Consider the following 17569-nt stretch of genomic DNA (forward strand, 5'->3'; position numbering starts at 1 on the left):
CAGCACTGATTTCCTTTAGGATGGACTCATTGGATCTCCTTGCTGTCCAAGGGACTCTCAAGAGTCTTCTCCAACACCACAGTACAAAAGAATCAGTTCTTTGGCGCTCAGGTTTCTTTATGGTCCAACACTCACATCTACACATGACTACTGGAAAAAGCATAGCTTTGACTAGAGGGACCTTTGTTGACAAAGTAATGTCTCTGTTTTTTAATATGCTGTCTAGGTTGGTCATAGCTTTTCTTCTAAGGAGCAAGTATCTTTTAATTTCATGGGTGCAGTCACATTCAGCAGTGGTTTTGAACCCTAGAAAATAAAGTCTGTCACTGTATCCATTGTTTTCCCACCTATTTGCAGTGAAGTGCTGGATCCAGATGCCATGATCTTAGTTTTTGAATGTTGAGTTTTAAGTCCGCTTTTCTCTCTCCTCTTTTCACTTTCATCAAGAGGCTCTTTAGCTCCCCCTTTGCCTTCTGCCTAAGGGTGGTGTCACCTGCATATCTGAGGTTATTGATTTCCCTGCAGTCTTGAATCCATCTTGTGCTTCATCCTGTCTGGCATTTCACTAGAGGTACTCTGCATATAAGTTAAATAAGCAAGGTGACAGTGTTCAGCCTTAAAATACTCCTTTTCCAACTTGGAACCAGTCAGTTGTACCATGTCTGGTTCTAACTGTTACTTCTTGACCTGCATACAGATTTTTCAGGAAGCAGGTAAGGTGGTCTGATAATCCCCTCTCTTTAAGAATTTTCCACAGTTTGTGTTGATCTACACAGTCAAAGGCTTTAGTGTAGTTAATGAAACAAAAGTAGATGTTTCTCTGGGATTCTCTTGTTTTTTCTATGATCCAACAGGTGTTGGCAATTTAATAGTTACAGAATCACAGAATGGATGCTCATAAGTTTTCACAATTGATAGCCAGACAAAAAATAAAAGATGATTACAATTGCAAACCATAGTGGGAACATGATTAATCTAACAATATAAAATAATTACATACAATTGGGGGGGGGGGTGTCAAGCAGAGTGATGTGGTAAATGGAAGTACATACCTGGACATGTTTTCATCTGCTCAGCCAGTCTATGTCTTTTGGTTGGTGCACTTAATCCATTTACCCTTAAGATAATTACCGATATATATGATCCTATTATCATTTTCATAATTGTTTGGGGTGCATTTTCTCTATGTAGGGCTTTTCCTTTTCTGTTTCCAGCCTACAGAAGTTCCTTTACCATTTGTTATATAGCTGGTTTGGTGGTGCTGAATTCTCTTAACTTTGGTTGTCTGGAAAGCATTTGACTTCATCAAATCTGAAGGAGAGTCTTGCTGGATAGAGTATTCTTGGTTATAGATTCTTCTCTTTCATCACTCTAAATACTTCATACCATTTGCTTCTGGCTTGTAGAGTTTCTGTTGAGAAATCAACTGATAGCCTGATGGAAGTTCCCTTGTATGTCATTTGCTATTTTTCCCTTGTTGCTTTTAATATTTTATCTCTGTCTTTAATTTTTGCCAATTTGATTACCATGTGTCTCAGTGGGTTCCTCCTTGGATTTACCCTGCCTGGACTCAATGTGCTTCTTGGACTTGGTTGACTATTTTCTTTCCCATGTTAGGGAAGTTTTTAGCTATTATCTCTTCAAATATGTTCTCAGGTCATTTATCTCTCTCTTCTCCTTCTGGGACCCCTATAATGTGACTGTTTGCGCATTTAATATCCCAGAATTCTCTTAGGCTGCCTGCATTTCTTTTCATTCTTTCTTCATTCTTTCATTCTTTCTGCCTATATTCTGTTCTATGGCAGTGATTTCTACCATTCTGTCCTCCAGGTCATTTATCTGCCTCAGTTATTCTGTTATGGATTCCTTCTAGGGTATTATTCATCTCTGCTTCTTTGTTCTTTAGTTCTTGTAGGCCTTTGGTAAACATTTCTTGTATCTTCTCAATCTTTGCCTCCGTACTTTTCCCAATATCCTGAATCATATTCATTATCATTATTCTGAACACTTTTTGTGGACTGTTGCCTACATCCACATCATTTAGCTGTTTTTCTGGGGTTTTATCGTGTCCCTTCATCTGAGATGTAACTTTCTGCTTTGTCATGCTGATTAACTCTGGTGTGGTTTTGTTTTGGTTGCTGTGGGATTGTGGTTCTTCTTGCTTCTTCTCTTTGTGTAAGCTTCCTAATGGCAGGGACTGGTGGTTGGAAAACCTGGGTCATGCTTTGGTGGGCAGGGCCTTACTCAATAAAGCTTTAATCCAATTATCTGCTGATGGATGGGGCTGCACTTCCTCTCTGGTAGTTTTTTGGCTGAGGTGACCCAACCCTCAGGTCTATGGGCTCTATGGTCACGTTAATTTCTCCAAGAGGGTTTCCACCAAAGGAGACATTACCAGACAGCTGCTGCCAGTCCCCTCTGTCCCTGTGATGAGCCCCTGCTGACCCATACCTCCACAGGATACCCTCCAACATTGCAGGTAGTTTTGGTTCAGTTTCCTGTGGAGTCACTGCTCTTTTCCTTTGAGTCTTGGTGCATGCAAGGTTTTGTTTGTGCCCTCCAAGAGTAGAGTCTCTGTTTCCCCCAGTTCTGTGGAAGTCTTGTAATCAAGTCCCACTAGCCTTCCCAGTCAGATTCCCTGAGGATTCCCAGTTCTTTTGTTGGGCTCCCAGGCTAGAAGTCTGACGTGCGGTTCCCAACCTTCACAATGGTGGGTGATCTTCTTTTGTATTATTGTTCTCCAGGTTGTGGGTTACCCACTCGGTGGGTATAGGATTTGATTTTATCGTGATTGTGCCCCTCCTACCATCTCCTGCCATTTCTTCTTTATCTTTGGGCGTGGAGTATCTTTCTTTGGTAGATTCCAGCGTCCTCCTGTCTGTGGTTGTTCAACAGCTAGTTGTGATTTTGGTGGTTTTGCAGGAGGAGATGAGAAGAATCCTTCTACTCCTCCATCTTGAACCAGAAGCCCTGGACATGCTCCCTTTCACTTGTAGGTCTCTTCTTGGTTGTGACTCAGAAAGGCCAAGTCCTCATTCCGTATGACTCCAGGTCTGTCTCTTCAATTTTTCTGCCTGTTTGCTAGTTATGATCCTCTCCTCAATCTGGTTAAGTATTCATGTCAAGTATTGTTCTTCTGAAAACAGAATTTCTGTCTCTAATACCAAGTTCAACAGTGATTCCTTGCCTGCTTGCTTAGTCACTAAGATGTATCCAACTCTTTGCAACCCCATGGACTGTAGCTTTCCAGGCTCCTCTGCCCATGGATTTCCCAGGCAAGAATATTGGAATGGGTTGGCATACCCAGGGAATCTGCCTGACCCTGGGTCAAATCTGAGTCACTTGCATCTCCTGCATTGGAAATCAGATTCTTTACCACTCACCACCATTCCCCAAAAAAGGACACTAATTTTAAATAAAGATTTCTCCAAAGATAAGTAAATGACAATAAGTGCATGAAAAGATGTTCAACATCATTAGTCATTATGAAAATACAAATCAAAACCCACAAAAGAACACGTCACTTCATACTCATTCACTTAAATGATTAAAGGAAATAAAGACTGACAATTAGAAAAATGAAAAGTTATGGAACAATTAGAACCCTCATATATTGCTTGCTGAAATGAAATTAGTGCAACCACTTGTAGAAAACAATTTCTCAAAAGTTTTGATATGTAGGTACCAAATGACCCAGCAATTCCACTCTTAGGCATATATCCTAAACACATGAAAATCCACACAAAAAATCACATCAGTGTTCATTGCAGCATTATTCAGAATACCCAAAGCCTGAGAATGACATATGTCCATCAGCTGATGAAGGCATACCAAAATGTAGCATAGCCACATAATAGAATATTATTCAGCTATGAAGAAAGACTAAAAATGAGTTTTCAGCCATAAAACCATGTTGCAACATGAATGAACCTTGAAAACATTAAGTGAAAGAATCTAGTCACAGAAGACCACGTACTGTATGATTCCATTTATGTGAGTATCCTGAACAGGCAGGTCCACAGTGACAGAAAGTTGATTAATGGTACCCGGGGGCTAGGATCAGGGTTGGATGCATGGAAGTGGGAATGAGGATTTCCTCATGCTATTGTGAATGCAGTTTCTGTTTGAGGAGTTGAAAGTGTTCTGAAGTTAGACTGTGGTGATGGTTGCACAACTCTGACTATCCAGAGATCACTCAACTGTACAGTTTTAATGGATAAATTTCATTGGATGTGAAATCATATCTCAATAAAACCATAATTTAAAAAAAAAAGCAGTGGATGAGTTTTACAGTAGACAAAAAATTAAATTGAATAATGCAAGAAAGGCTCTTAAAACTATGTTAGGTTCCGAGGACTCTCAAAAACTAACACATTTACAGACTTCCCTGCTTCAACCCTGATTATCTCAGAAACATCTATTCATCGGTCTTCTTTCTACTGAAACATGATTTCTTTGGGAATCTTCCTTAACCCATTCTATTTCCTTAGACCCAAAACTGAGCATTACATTCAAACATACATTGTCATAACCTCCCTTTTTTATCATTAAATTGTGTATCTCCTGCCAATACGGGATTTACATGTATAGTCTCTTCACCACTTTATTGTCAGAGAAAATCACAGAATCTATCAAAAAAGAGATGCTCAATACGTGTTGAATAAGGAGTGAATTATATAATTATTATAGATCCCTAAGGATAAATGCATTTTTTAAATTTTTTAAGGGAGTCACTTTTTAAATATCTGGGTCTTTTTATTTTTTATATATTATATTTTATTTTTTAACTTTACAATATTGTATTGGTTTTGCCATATATCAATATGAATCCACCACAGGTATACACGTGTTCCCCATCCTGAACCCTCCTCCCTCCTCCCTCCCCATACCATCCCACTGGGTCGTCCCAGTGCACCAGCCCCAAACATCCAGTATCGTGCATCAAACCTGGACTGGCGACTCATTTCATATATGATATTACACATGTTTCAATGCCATTCTCCCAAATCATCCCATCTTCTGCTTCTCCCACAGAGTCCAAAAGACTGTTCTATACATCTGCGTCTCTTTTGCTGTCTTGTATACATGGTTATTGTTACCATCTTTCTAAATTCCATATATATGCCTTAGTATACTGTATTGGTGTTTTTCTTTCTGGCTTACTTCACTGTGTATAATAGGCTCCAGTTTCATCCACCTAGTTAGAACTGATTCAAATGTATTCTTTTTAATGGCTGAGTAATACTCCATTGTGTATATGTACCACTGTTTTCTTATCCATTCATCTGCTGATGGACATCTAGGTTGCTTCCTTATCCTGGCTATTATAAACAGTGCTGCGATGAACATTGGGGTACATGTGTCTCTTTCAATTCTGGTTTCCTTAGTGTGTATGCCCAGCAGTTGGATTGCTGGATCATAAGGCAGTTCTATTTCCAGTTTTTTAAGGAATCTCCACACTGTTCTCCTTAGTGGCTGTACTAGTTTACATTCCCACCAACAGTGTAAGAGATTCCCTTTTCTCCACACCCTGTCCAGCATTTATTGCTTGGAGACTTTTGGATCGCAGCCATTCTGACTGGTGTGAAATGGTACCTCACAGTGGTTTTGATTTGCATTTCTCTGATAATGAGTGATGTTGAGCATCTTTACATGTGTTCGTTAGCCATCTGTATGTCTTCTTTGGAGAAATGTCTATTTAGTTCTTTGGCCCATTTTTTGATTGGGTCATTTATTTTTCTGGAATTGAGCTGTAGGAGTTGCTTGTATATTTTTGAGATTAGTTGTTTGTCAGTTGATTCATTTGCTATTATTTTCTCCCATTCTGAAGGCTGTCTTTTCACCTTGCTTATAGTTTCCTTTGTTGTGCAGAAGCTTTAAAGTTTAATTAGGTCCCATTTGTTTATTTTTGCTTTTATTTCCAATATTCTGGGAGGTGGGTCATAGAAGATCCTGCTGTGATGTATGTCGGAGAGTGTTTTGCCTATGTTCTCCTCTAGGAGTTCTATAGTTTCTGGTCTTACGTTTAGATCTTTAATCCATCTTGAGTTTATTTTTGTGTATGGTGTTAGAAAGTGTTCTAGTTTCATTCTTTTACAAGTTAAAGATCATACACCATGACCAAGTGGGCTTTATCCCAGGGATGCAAGGATTCTTCAATATCCACAAATCAATCAATGTAATACACCACATTAACAAATTGAAAAATAAAAACCATATGATTATCTCAATAGATGCAGAGAAAGCCTTTGACAAAATTCAACATCCATTTATGATAAAAACTCTCCATAAAGCAGGAATAGAAGGAACATACCTCAATATAATAAAAGCTATATATGACAAACCCACAGCAAACATTATCCTCAAGGGTGGAATATAGAAAGCATTTCCTCTAAAGTCAGGAACAAGACAAGGGTGCCCACTGTCACCATTATTATTCAACATAGTTTTGGAAGTTTTGGCCACAGCAATCAGAGCAGAAAAAGAAATAAAAGGAATCCAAAATGGAAAAGAAGAAGTAAAACTCTCACTGTTTGTAGATGACATGATCCTCTACATAGAAAACCCTAAAGACTCCACCAGAAAATTACTAGAACTAATCAATGAATATAGTAAAATTGCAGGATATAAAATCAACACACAGAAATCCCTTGCATTCCTATACACTAATAATGAGAAAACAGAAAGAGAAATTAAGGTAACAATTCCATTCACCATTGCAACGGAAAGAATAAAATACTTAGGAATATATCTACCTAAAGAAACTAAAGACCTATATATATAAAACTATAAAACACTAGGAGAAGGCAATGGCACCCCACTGCAGCACTCTCACCTGGAAAATCCCATGGACGGAGGAGCCTGGTGGGCCACAGTCCATGGGGTCGCTAAGAGTCAGACAAGACTCAGCGACTTCACTTTCACTTTTCACTTTCATGCATTGGAGAAGGAAATGGCAACCCACTCCAGTGTTCTTGCCTGGAGAATCCCAGGGATGGGGGAGCCTTGTGGGCTGCCGTCAGTGGGGTTGCACAGAGTCGGACAGGACTGAAGTGACTTAGCAGCAGCAGCAGCAGCATAAAACACTGGTGAAAGAAATCAAAGAGGACACTAATAGATGGAGAAATATACCATGTTCATGGATTGGAAGAATCAATATAGTGAAAATGAGTATACTACCCAAAGCAATTCATAGATTCAATGCAATCCCTATCAAGATACCAACAGTATTTTTCAGAGAGCTAGAACAAACAATTTCACTATTTGTATGGAAATACAAAAAACCTCGAATAGCCAAAGCGATCTTGAGAAAGAAGAATGGAATGGGAGGAATCAACCTGCTTGACTTCAGGCTCTACTACAAAGCCACAGTCATCAAGACAGTATGGTATTGGCACAAAGACAGAAATATTGATCAATGGAACAAAATAGAAAGCCCAGAGATAAATCCACGCACCTAGGGACACCTTATCTTTGACAAAGGAGGCAGGAATATACAATGGATTAAAGACAATCTCTTTAACAAGTGGTGCTGGGAAAACTGGTCAACCACTTGTTAAAAAAATGAAACTAAATATCTGTTTTTAATTGGAGGATAATTGCCTTGCAGTGTCCTATTTGTTTCTGCCATACAACAATGTGAATCACCCATAAATATGCATACATTTCCCCTTCTTGATACTCCCTCCCACCCACCCCCATCCCATGCCTCTAGGTTGTCACAGGGCATTGGGTTGAGTTCCCTGTGTTATGCAACAATTTCCCACTAACTATTTTACACATGGTAATGTACACGTTTCAATGCTGCTCTCTCAATTCACCCCACATTCTCCCCTCATTGTGTCCGCAAGTCTGTTCTCTATGTCTGTGCCTCTCTTCCTGATCTACAAATAAATTCACCAGTACCATTTTTCTAGATTCCATATATATGCACTAATATGCAATGCAAATTCACTTTTTTTTAAAACTTCACATAATTGTATTAGTTTTGCCAAATATCAAAATGAATCTGCCACAGGTATACATGTGTTCCTTCATTGGAATATAGTTGATTTACAATGTTGTGTTAGTTTTTGCTGTACAGCAAAGTGAATCAATTATCCATATACATATATTCAGCCCCTTTTCAGATTCTTTTTGCATATAGGTCATTACAAAGTATTGAGTACAGTACCATGAGCTCTATAGTAGGTACTTATTAGTTATCTGTTTTAAATATAATAGCGTGTATATGTCAATCCCAGTCACCCAATTTGTTCCCTCCTTTCCCCCTTTGTAACTATAAGCTTGTTTTCTACATCTGCGACTTTATTTCTGTTTTGTAAATAGGCTCGTTTATATACTTTTTTTAAGATACTGCATATAAGCAATATCATATGATATTTGTCTTTCTCTATCTGACTTACTTCACTTAGTATGACAATCTCTAGGTCCATTCATGTCACTGCAGATGGCATTATTTAGTTCCTTCTGACTGAGTAATATTCCACCGTAAATATGTACCACATCTTCTTGACCACAAATGCATTTTTTATTCTCTCCCTTCTCAGCTGCTGGCTCCACTCAGAAAAGGGATTTAAATGGGGTTTCCTTGGACCAGTCTGTGCCATCTTCTCTGTGAGTGATGACATCAAAGCATCTTTAATACTCAGCTTAAGCATCATTTAAAGAGAACTAAAAGTGGGGGGCATGGGTTGGTGACAGAGGTGACAAGAACAGGAGTGTTCCTGGGTTATCAAGGGTTTGGTTGCATTTTCTAAGACCATTCTTAAAACTTAACACACTAATATGGTTAAAAATAGAAACTACTTAAGTGTGGAAATGATGTTGGACAGGCTAGACAAGGGACTGAAATTTTACTCAATAAATCTTTTCTGGTTTCCTGAAGGTCAATTTAGCCTTCTTTCTGATGACCCTTTGGATTTTGAAAAGAAAACTCTGTTCCCTCAATAGTGAGGTGTCCACCCTCCAGAACACGAGGTAAGATGGAGAAGAGACTGACAGCCCTGCAGATGTGTGGTTGCAAAAGTGAAGGCATGTGCCTGAACAGGTCCTTGTGTCCATTCTCAGGTTTTCTAAGGAAAGCCAGAGTAAAATGAATGGAGGTGTCCTAAGGCAGCAAGTTCAGACCCAGTGGTGTTCTCTATCCATCTCTAATTCCAGTTTGTGACCTTGTGACTCCCTCAGCAACATTCTCTGGACTTTGTCAGCAGTCCTATGACAAATGTGCAGAGAACAATTATGTTCCCATGAAGCACTTAGAGGAATATGTGACCACTTCCACATATTCTAGTACACTTTCACACCCCACATTTCAAGCTCATTCTCACCTCTCTCCCACTCCTCTTCCTGGTAAAAATCCCAGTGAACATTAAATCTTCTAAGAGGTTTAGGCAGACCTTTGTTCCAGGAAATCTTGTGCATATCTGATGCTCTTTCTTTTGCATTTCTACCATTATCTTTTCTAAATTATGCATCTTACTGTTTTGTTGTATTAGTCATTTGAGTAGATCATGAGCTTTATGAAAATAGATATCTCGCCTTTGTGATGTTTAATGCCCAGGACCCAACACAGAGTGTGATGCATGGTACTTCCTCAGGAACATTGGTTGAATGAAATTAGGTATCTCCACAGAGGATCATAAAGATTTTGCAACTTATGAAGTGTCGCTTCCCTCTCCATCCAAATCAAAATGTCATTCTAGACCTCAGTGGCATTTCTATTGTGGAGCATCATTCACAGCAAAGAATAAAACCAATCACAACCCAGTCTGAGAAGTCATTACCAACAGGGAAAGGAAGGAGCATCCATGAGTGAAGATGAGAATGGCTCTGGTTGTATCAGGAACTTACTTTCTCCTCCTACTCAGGATGCTGACATTTAAAGCCACAGCTCAGCTCTTCATCTTGGGATGCACGTGGTTTCTGGGAATCCTGCAGGTGGGACTGGCTGCCCGCGTCATGGCCTACCTCTTCACCATCATCAACAGCCTGCAGGGCGTCTTCATCTTCCTGGTGTACTGCCTCCTCAGCCAGCAGGTACCACTGTCTTGACTCCCTGTCAGGACCCATCCCACCCTCACTCCTCTCAGGTGAGCTGACTCAGAGCATGCTTTGCAGGTCCGTGAGCAATACAGGAAGTGGTTGAAAAGAATCAGGAAAAGCAAAGCTGAGTCTGAGAAGTACACGCTCTCCAGCAGGACCATGTCTGAAGGTTGCAAACACAGTGAGGTAAGATCATGCACTGCCCCCAGAGCACTTCACTAACCAATTCATTGATCAGCACATGCCTAGCACACTGGACAGCTGCATATGAGCTGTTGCTGTCTTAGGATGGCTTACCCTTTGTTTACTGTTTCACTCATTCTCAAGTGGCATTGGTGGTAAAGAATCTGCCTGTCAATGCAGGAGATGCCAGATACCTGGGTTTGAACTCTGAGTCAGGAAGATCCCCTAGGTAGAAAATGGCAATGAACTCCAGAATTCTTGCCTGGAAAATTCCATGCACAAAGGAGCCTGGCAGGTACAGTCCATTGGGTTGCACACAATCGGACACTACTGAGCATGCACGCATGTGTGCATGCGCACACACACACACACACACACACTAACCATTAGCAGTGGTCTCAGTTTGTTTACAAAATGTATTTCACTTGTATTCCTTCGGGGAACTGTGTCCATCTTGACTCATATCAGTATTCCTAATGAAAACTTACTATGTGCCATGCATGGTCAACTAAATAAGCAACTAACAATGATCTGAAATGGTGAGGTACATTCTATTCAGAGTCACATTATCCTACCATTTTGCTGTACACCTGTCTCTGTGTAACACTCAGCAGCACCCCTCAAAAATGCAGAAAATGGGGGGAGATTATGTACTTATCTGTGCACCAAAGAGAAAGGTGTTAGCTGGAATTTTAGACTTTCTTAACAAGATTGCCTGATATTGGGGCACTCTCTGTGCTATGCTGTGCTGTGCTGTGCTGTGCTGTGCTCCATCGCTTCAGTTGTGTCTGATTCCGTGCCTTCCTATGGACTACAGCACGCCAGGATCCTCTGTCTATGGGATTCTCTAGCAAGAATACTGGAGTGGGTTGTCATGCACTCCTCCAAGGGATCTTCCCAATCCAGGGATCAAATGCAGGTCTCCTGCACAGCAGACAGATTCTTTACCCCTGAGACACTGGGAAAGCCCCTTGGTTCCCTCTACCCACCACAGAACCGAAAAAGATAAGCAGTAGTGACACAAGATAATTCATGAAAGTGATGACCAAGAAACAACACTTACTGGTTTAGACTTACAAACTTATTTTCCTTATATTTTCTGACCTCTTCCATCTTCTATTTAATGCCTTCAATCTTCCATCTCACTAAAAGGAAACTACTATTTGCCTGGAAGCCCTTCTGCATTTCTCACATTACCTGTCCCCCCAACTTCCATAAGCACTGATTCCACCATTGAATCTTCTACCACTTTGCCCTTTCTCAACAAATGTTCTCAGAACTTATTTCACAAAGAAAATCAACCTTGTCGTGATGATACTTTGTGAACTCTATGCCATAAAAACTATCAGTGTGCATCCTCTTATATCATTGAGACAATGAACCTTCTCCTCTCTGAAGACAATTATTCCACCTCTGCTTTGAATACCATTATTAACGCTTATCAATTTCCCTTATACTCTTTTTCACACATATTCTCTCATTCTCTCTTCCCCTTACCCTTCTTCCCTCACTCTTTCCTCTCATTTTCAACAGTATTTTCCCCGTAGCTGTGGATACATGTTTGGTTCTCTTCTGTCTTACAAACATGTACTACTTGGCCATCTTCTAGCTACCAGCCAAGAGTTGACATTTCTGTCTTTATTTCCCTGCCTTAAACTCATGCCTTCAGCCTACCGGGGCCCAGCCCTGGTTGGATCCAGGGATTCCCTCGGGAGGACAGCGTTGGCAAAAGAATAGCAAAAGGGGAGAGACAAAGGCTTGATCTAACTGATTTACCCAGAAAGCCAATAAAACCTGTGACATCAGGTTTGCACTGACCACGGAGGCCACAGGCGCCCTCTCAAATCGTGGAAAGTGCCCCACCTTAGGCACCTTCTCGAGTGGGTCTTAGAAGCCCGGGCAAATAAGTGGTCTCAGAGGGCCCCCACGCTCCAAGTTAGTCATCCTGAAGGAAGAACAGAGAAGAAAACGAGAGAAAAGGAAACAAGAAAGAATGACACAGGGAGACCAAGCCTGATGAGCAAGGCCCACAACTTTATTTTCCAAAGTAGCTTTTATACCTTAAGTTGTGCACAGAGGATAATAGAGGGTAGAGAGTCATGCAAGGTCAGCAGTCCTTGACCCTTATTGAAGCCAGGCTTTCTTTCTGCAAACTTATCATATGGCTTTAGATGATTTACATCATCTTCTGGCCAGGAGGCCTGTTAACATTTTATGACCCTTTCTTCTGAATAATGGTTAGTCAATCAGAAAACTTATTTTCTCTAAAGGTGATTATTCTGAAGTCAGGCGCCACCCTCCGGAAGCATTAAAGTTGCATTCTTATAGGGCAAAGAGTGGTGGGCTATAACAATAAAAGAATTAACTCAAGGGTCCAAGGTTATTAACACCAAGGTTACTATTTATTTTCCCTATATACCAACTATATCAATTAATATACTCCCAAGGACACAATACAGGGGATGTGGAAACTTGGCAGCAAGTATTGGCTCAACAATAAAACCCTCCACCAGTGCTATTCTAATAATTTCTTAACTCTCCAAGAAGCTCTGCATTGTTAGAATATCTTAAGCTTCCCGTGCCAATCACATTCGTAGCTGCAGGAATCTGAACAAACCTGTCAGGCAAGCTAAAAAGTCATCAGAGGGGTTTGAATTGGAACACACCTATTATACCTTGGAGATTTATTAGCTAGAACTCTAAGTTTATTTTCTTCAGAGAAATGGTGGTCGGGGATAGCCCCCACCCCCACCCCCACCCCCGTTAATGTCAGAAAAGTTGGTGAAAGTCATGAAATAGTAAAACAGACAGATTTTGGTTTGGGGGTAGATGCTTGGGCAGGTCCAGGCGGCCTCTCGAGTCCTGATTCACCTTTGCATGTCAGGTCCTCTCCGCATGACCTTTGTCATGGGTGGGAACTCCCGTGCTGGCTCCCATGCAAATTATAGTTTCTTTCCCCTATAGTTCACCAAAACAAATATCTCTTAGATTTACAATGATCTCCATCTCCCAGAAAGTCTTTCACAATTTCTGATCATTCTCTGCTGTTTTCTCATAAAACACTCCATCCTTATCCTCACTAGATTCTACTTACACATTCCTCTTTGTCTTTCTTCCATTCTCTCTTGCTAATCTCTGTCTCCTTTGTAGTTCCATACAAGTGATTGGTTCCAGAACAACTTTAATTCCTGTTTTATTCTTTTCTCCTAGACAACATTTATTCCTTAGATTCAGTCACAATAGCTGCAAATGGTGACCATTAGTTTCTTTATCTCTTACTTCTCCTCTTAAATCTAAAGGAGTATGGAGTATTTGACATTTTTGGTATCTCAAAGTCTTCATCAACTCAGCTTTCCAATTTAAGGCTTGCAGTCTTTACCCTAATCCAGTTCTTTCTCATGGTGTCCTTCTCAATCTTCATGATACCACATTCATCCTTTGGCACAAGTTTGGATCCTGAAAGTTACTCTCAACAGCTATCTTATTACCATCACAACATACCACCTTTGATCTTTTTGTTCTTATCTTTTCAATATGTCCACAATCTCTCCTGCTATCTCAACTTCCATCACCTCCTCCTTAGCCAGGCTGCCAGCTTGCCTAAACACCTGCTATGCTCACCTCACTGATTATTCTTTCCATCCTTGTCACCTCCCAATACATCCTTTACCCAGAAATCAGAAAGATCTTTTCAAAACACAAATAAAATCATTGCACTCTTTGGTAAAAACATTACATATAGGGTCAAAACCAAGAGCCATACATCAGTGAGAATTTGTTTGATTCATCTCCTGCTTTCCTCTCCAGCTTCATATACCATGTACTCACCATTATTCCAGCCACATCAAATTTCTTTCAATTTTGAAAATTCAGTGTGCCTCTTTGGGACAAAGGCTTTGCACATATTCCTTCTCTTTAAAACACTCTTTTTTATTCCTTGACTCAAAACTATGTACTCCTTCAGACATATCTCTATATGTTGATTCCTCCATGAAGCCTGTACCTGCTCAGGTTAGATCAGATTCTTCCATGTTTCTTTCCAATAGCCCCTAGAGAGTTTTGTCAGAGTCACTTTGCTCTTGATTTTCTCTATTAATTGATTTCTCTATTAATTGATTAATATCTGTTTCCTTCTAGATTTACCATCTGCAGGCACCATTTTGCTTTTCCTGTCTGTTATATCTTCAATATTTCACACAGTGCCAGACATGTAGAACTACTCAATGCATAATTGCTACATGATTGGTTAAATTAATGAGTGAATAATCTGCACCTGAAAGAAGGGGCAGAAACTGTATTATTCATCAATCTCTCTCTCCAGTGTTTAACATTTTCCAAATGATCAGAAATTACTTACTAAACAAAAATGAATGAATGAATAACTGATCATTAACGGGGTAAAATATCAGACAAAATTATTGATTATTTTATGGTGCCTCTTTCCTTTGGAAATATCAAGGTAATTCTCTCTCCTACTATATTTTTTTTTATTACTAACCATCCTGTCTACCAATTAAACCCAAGTATTTCCTTATGATCCCAGAGCATTGTGTAGATCCTAGTTCCCAGGCTGAAACAAATCTGGAATGAAATATTAGCTCAACCAAGTGTTTGCTGTGTGAGCTAGGTCAAATTGCTTTTCAAATTGTTTCAAAATTGTGAAACATTTAAACTCTCAGTTGCCTCATTTGTCTCCTCCCCCCAAATTAAGACCATTTTCTTAAATTAACTCAATCAGAACTAACCACATGCTTCCCTTTTCAGACTCTAAGTGGGTCAAGTCTTGGTGGGGGGCGGGAGGTGCTGAACATCCTCCTCACACTAAATTCTGATTCAGCCAAGGTTGCAGAGTGTAACCTAGCGGGAGTTAATGTGGCTTCCCTCATACAATTGATGCTGTCCACATGGGGAGGACCCCACAGATCTAAGAGATTCAATGACTTGCTCTACCACAGCCCTGTCCCACTCATGGATTACACTCATTCAGAGAGAATAGAACAAATAACTCATGAGTCTCTGCTTAAGGGAATGTAATGGTGTCTGACTCTCCATGTTCTTGAGTCAACTCAGCCTCATCAAGGGCATAACCCTGTCCCTGGGAGACACAGAACATAATCTGAGCTTCCCTCACTTTAGAATCCAAGAAAACTTACACTTCCATAGTGTAGTTTCCTACCGCTGCTGTAACAGGTTACCACACACTTGCTGCTAAAAACAAACAAATTTATCCTACAGATCTAGAGGTCAAAAGTTCAAAATGGATCTTATAGAACTAAAATTAAAATGTCTGTATCCCTTCTGGAGACTTTAGGGAAATACACATTTCTTCACCTTTTTTTAACTTCTTGGTGATGCCTGCATTCCATGGTTAGTGGCCTCGTAATTCACTCAATCTTCAAAGTCTGTTTAGTGTAGCTTTTCAGATCAGTCAGCTCACCTCTATCCTCCTCCTCCTTCTTCCCCTTCTTCTTTTCTTCCTCTTTCATCTCTCTCTCTCTCTCTCTCTCTCTCTCTCTCTCTCTTCCTCACCTCCATCATTATATCTTTTCCCGCGTCTTACTCTCTTATTTTCCTCTCCCCTTTATGAAGACCCAGATCATTACACTGGCTCATCAGGGTAATCCAGGATACATTTTCCACCTCAAGATCATAAAAATTCATTTTTCCATGTAAGCTCATATATTTGCAGCTTCCAGAGTTAAGATGTTGACATCTTTGTGGGATCATTATTCTGCTAGCACATCTATTGTATGTGGGTTAGGTTTATAGTTCAGTTCAGTTGTTCAGTCATGTCCAGCTCTTTGCAGCCCCATGGACTGCAGCACGCCAGGCCTCCCTGTCTATCACCAATTCCTGGAGTTTACTCAAACTCATCTCCATTGAGTCAGTGATGCCATCCAACCATCTCATCCTCTGTTGTCCCCTTCTCCTCCTGCCTTCAATCTTTCCCAGCATCAGGGTCTTTTCCAATGAGTCAGCTCCTCACATCAGGTGGCCAAAGTACTGGAGTTTTGGCTTCAACATCAGTCCCTCAGATGAACACTTAGGACTGATCTCCTTTAGGGTGGACTAGTTGGATCTCCTTGCTGTCCAAGGGACTCTCAAGAGTCTTCTCCAACACCACAGTTCAAAAGCATCAATTCTTTGGCGCTCAGCTTTCTTTATAGTCCAACTCTCACATGCATACATGACTACTGCAAAAACCATAGCTTTGAATAGACGGACCTTTGTTGGCAAAGTAATATCTCTGCTTTTTAATATGCTGTCTAGGTTAGTTGTAACCTTCCTTCCAAGGAGTAAGCATCTTTTAATCTCATGATTTATAGTAAAAATACTGAAATCTTCTTCATATGTGTGAAGTGTGTGAATAATGTGTGTGAATAAATATTTGCCACTGTCCCCTACTTCCTGCAGAGATGATATACATAGTGAAGAAACGAAATATACTTTCTCTATAGAGAAACACAGTAATGGCATCAGATAGCCATTGAAGGATTCTAAACTTCAAGTAATCTGGTCAGCTATTTCTACTATCTATGGGCAAAGGACCAAACAAATCCATGGCTTAATGAAATTACATCTTCTACTTTCTCCTAAAATTTGGTGTCTCTTGTGCTTAAAAGTGGAGAAGGCAATGGCAACCCACTCCAGTACTCTTGCCTGGAAAATCCCATGGACGGAGGGGCCTGGTGGGCTGCAGTCCATGGGGTCGCTAAGAGTCGGACACGACTGAGCAACTTCACTTTATTTTTTCACTTTCATGCACTGGAGAAGGAAATGGCAACCCACTCCAGTGTTCTTGCCTGGAGAATCCCAGGGATGGGGGAGCCTGGTGGGCTGCCGTCTATGGGGTCGCACAGAGTTGGACACGACTGAAGAGACTTAGCAGTAGCAGCAGTGCTTAAAAGTTAGGGATATCTTTCTTTCATTCTGGAATTTTCTTCTATGGCTTCCTGTCATCTTGTTCAAGAAAAACAAAATTTATCTGTGTTCCATTGTGCATAATTTCCTGGAGCACAATATTTGAAACCTTCTTGAGTGAAGTTGCCCATCCCAAACACCAGAATTTTCCCTGAGCTTTCTATAGACCTAGCAATACATAACTCATACTGGGGATGGTAAGGATTGTCCCAAAGGACTTCAGTGACTTTTCCTTTACATCTCAGGCAATTAACAACAGGTAACTTTTCTAGACTTTTATCAATTTTCAAACTGACATTTTATGACTCCATGAAGAAAACATTTCCTAAACTCTGATTAGAGGAATCAAGACATACAATTAGAAACAGATAGATTTTTTTTTTGAAGGACATTTAACTGTTATTATATTCTATAACTTCAG

General features: G+C 40.2%; 1 protein-coding gene across 3 annotated transcripts in view; it reads left to right on the top strand.

The window, feature by feature from the left end:
* Positions 1 to 17569, top strand: part of LOC139184057 (adhesion G protein-coupled receptor E2-like) — a 70769-nt gene that overhangs the window by 42812 nt on the left and 10388 nt on the right. For all 3 annotated transcript variants that reach the window (XM_070792653.1, XM_070792652.1, XM_070792651.1), the window contains exons 14-17: positions 8550 to 8616; positions 8888 to 8979; positions 9870 to 10038; positions 10120 to 10230. In XM_070792653.1, coding sequence (XP_070648754.1) covers positions 8550 to 8616; positions 8888 to 8979; positions 9870 to 10038; positions 10120 to 10230 — 439 coding nt within the window. The remainder of the gene's footprint in view (positions 1 to 8549; positions 8617 to 8887; positions 8980 to 9869; positions 10039 to 10119; positions 10231 to 17569) is intronic.

The sequence above is a fragment of the Bos indicus genome, chromosome 7 (genome assembly GCF_029378745.1).
Source record: "Bos indicus isolate NIAB-ARS_2022 breed Sahiwal x Tharparkar chromosome 7, NIAB-ARS_B.indTharparkar_mat_pri_1.0, whole genome shotgun sequence".
NCBI classification, from domain to species: domain Eukaryota; kingdom Metazoa; phylum Chordata; class Mammalia; order Artiodactyla; family Bovidae; genus Bos; species Bos indicus.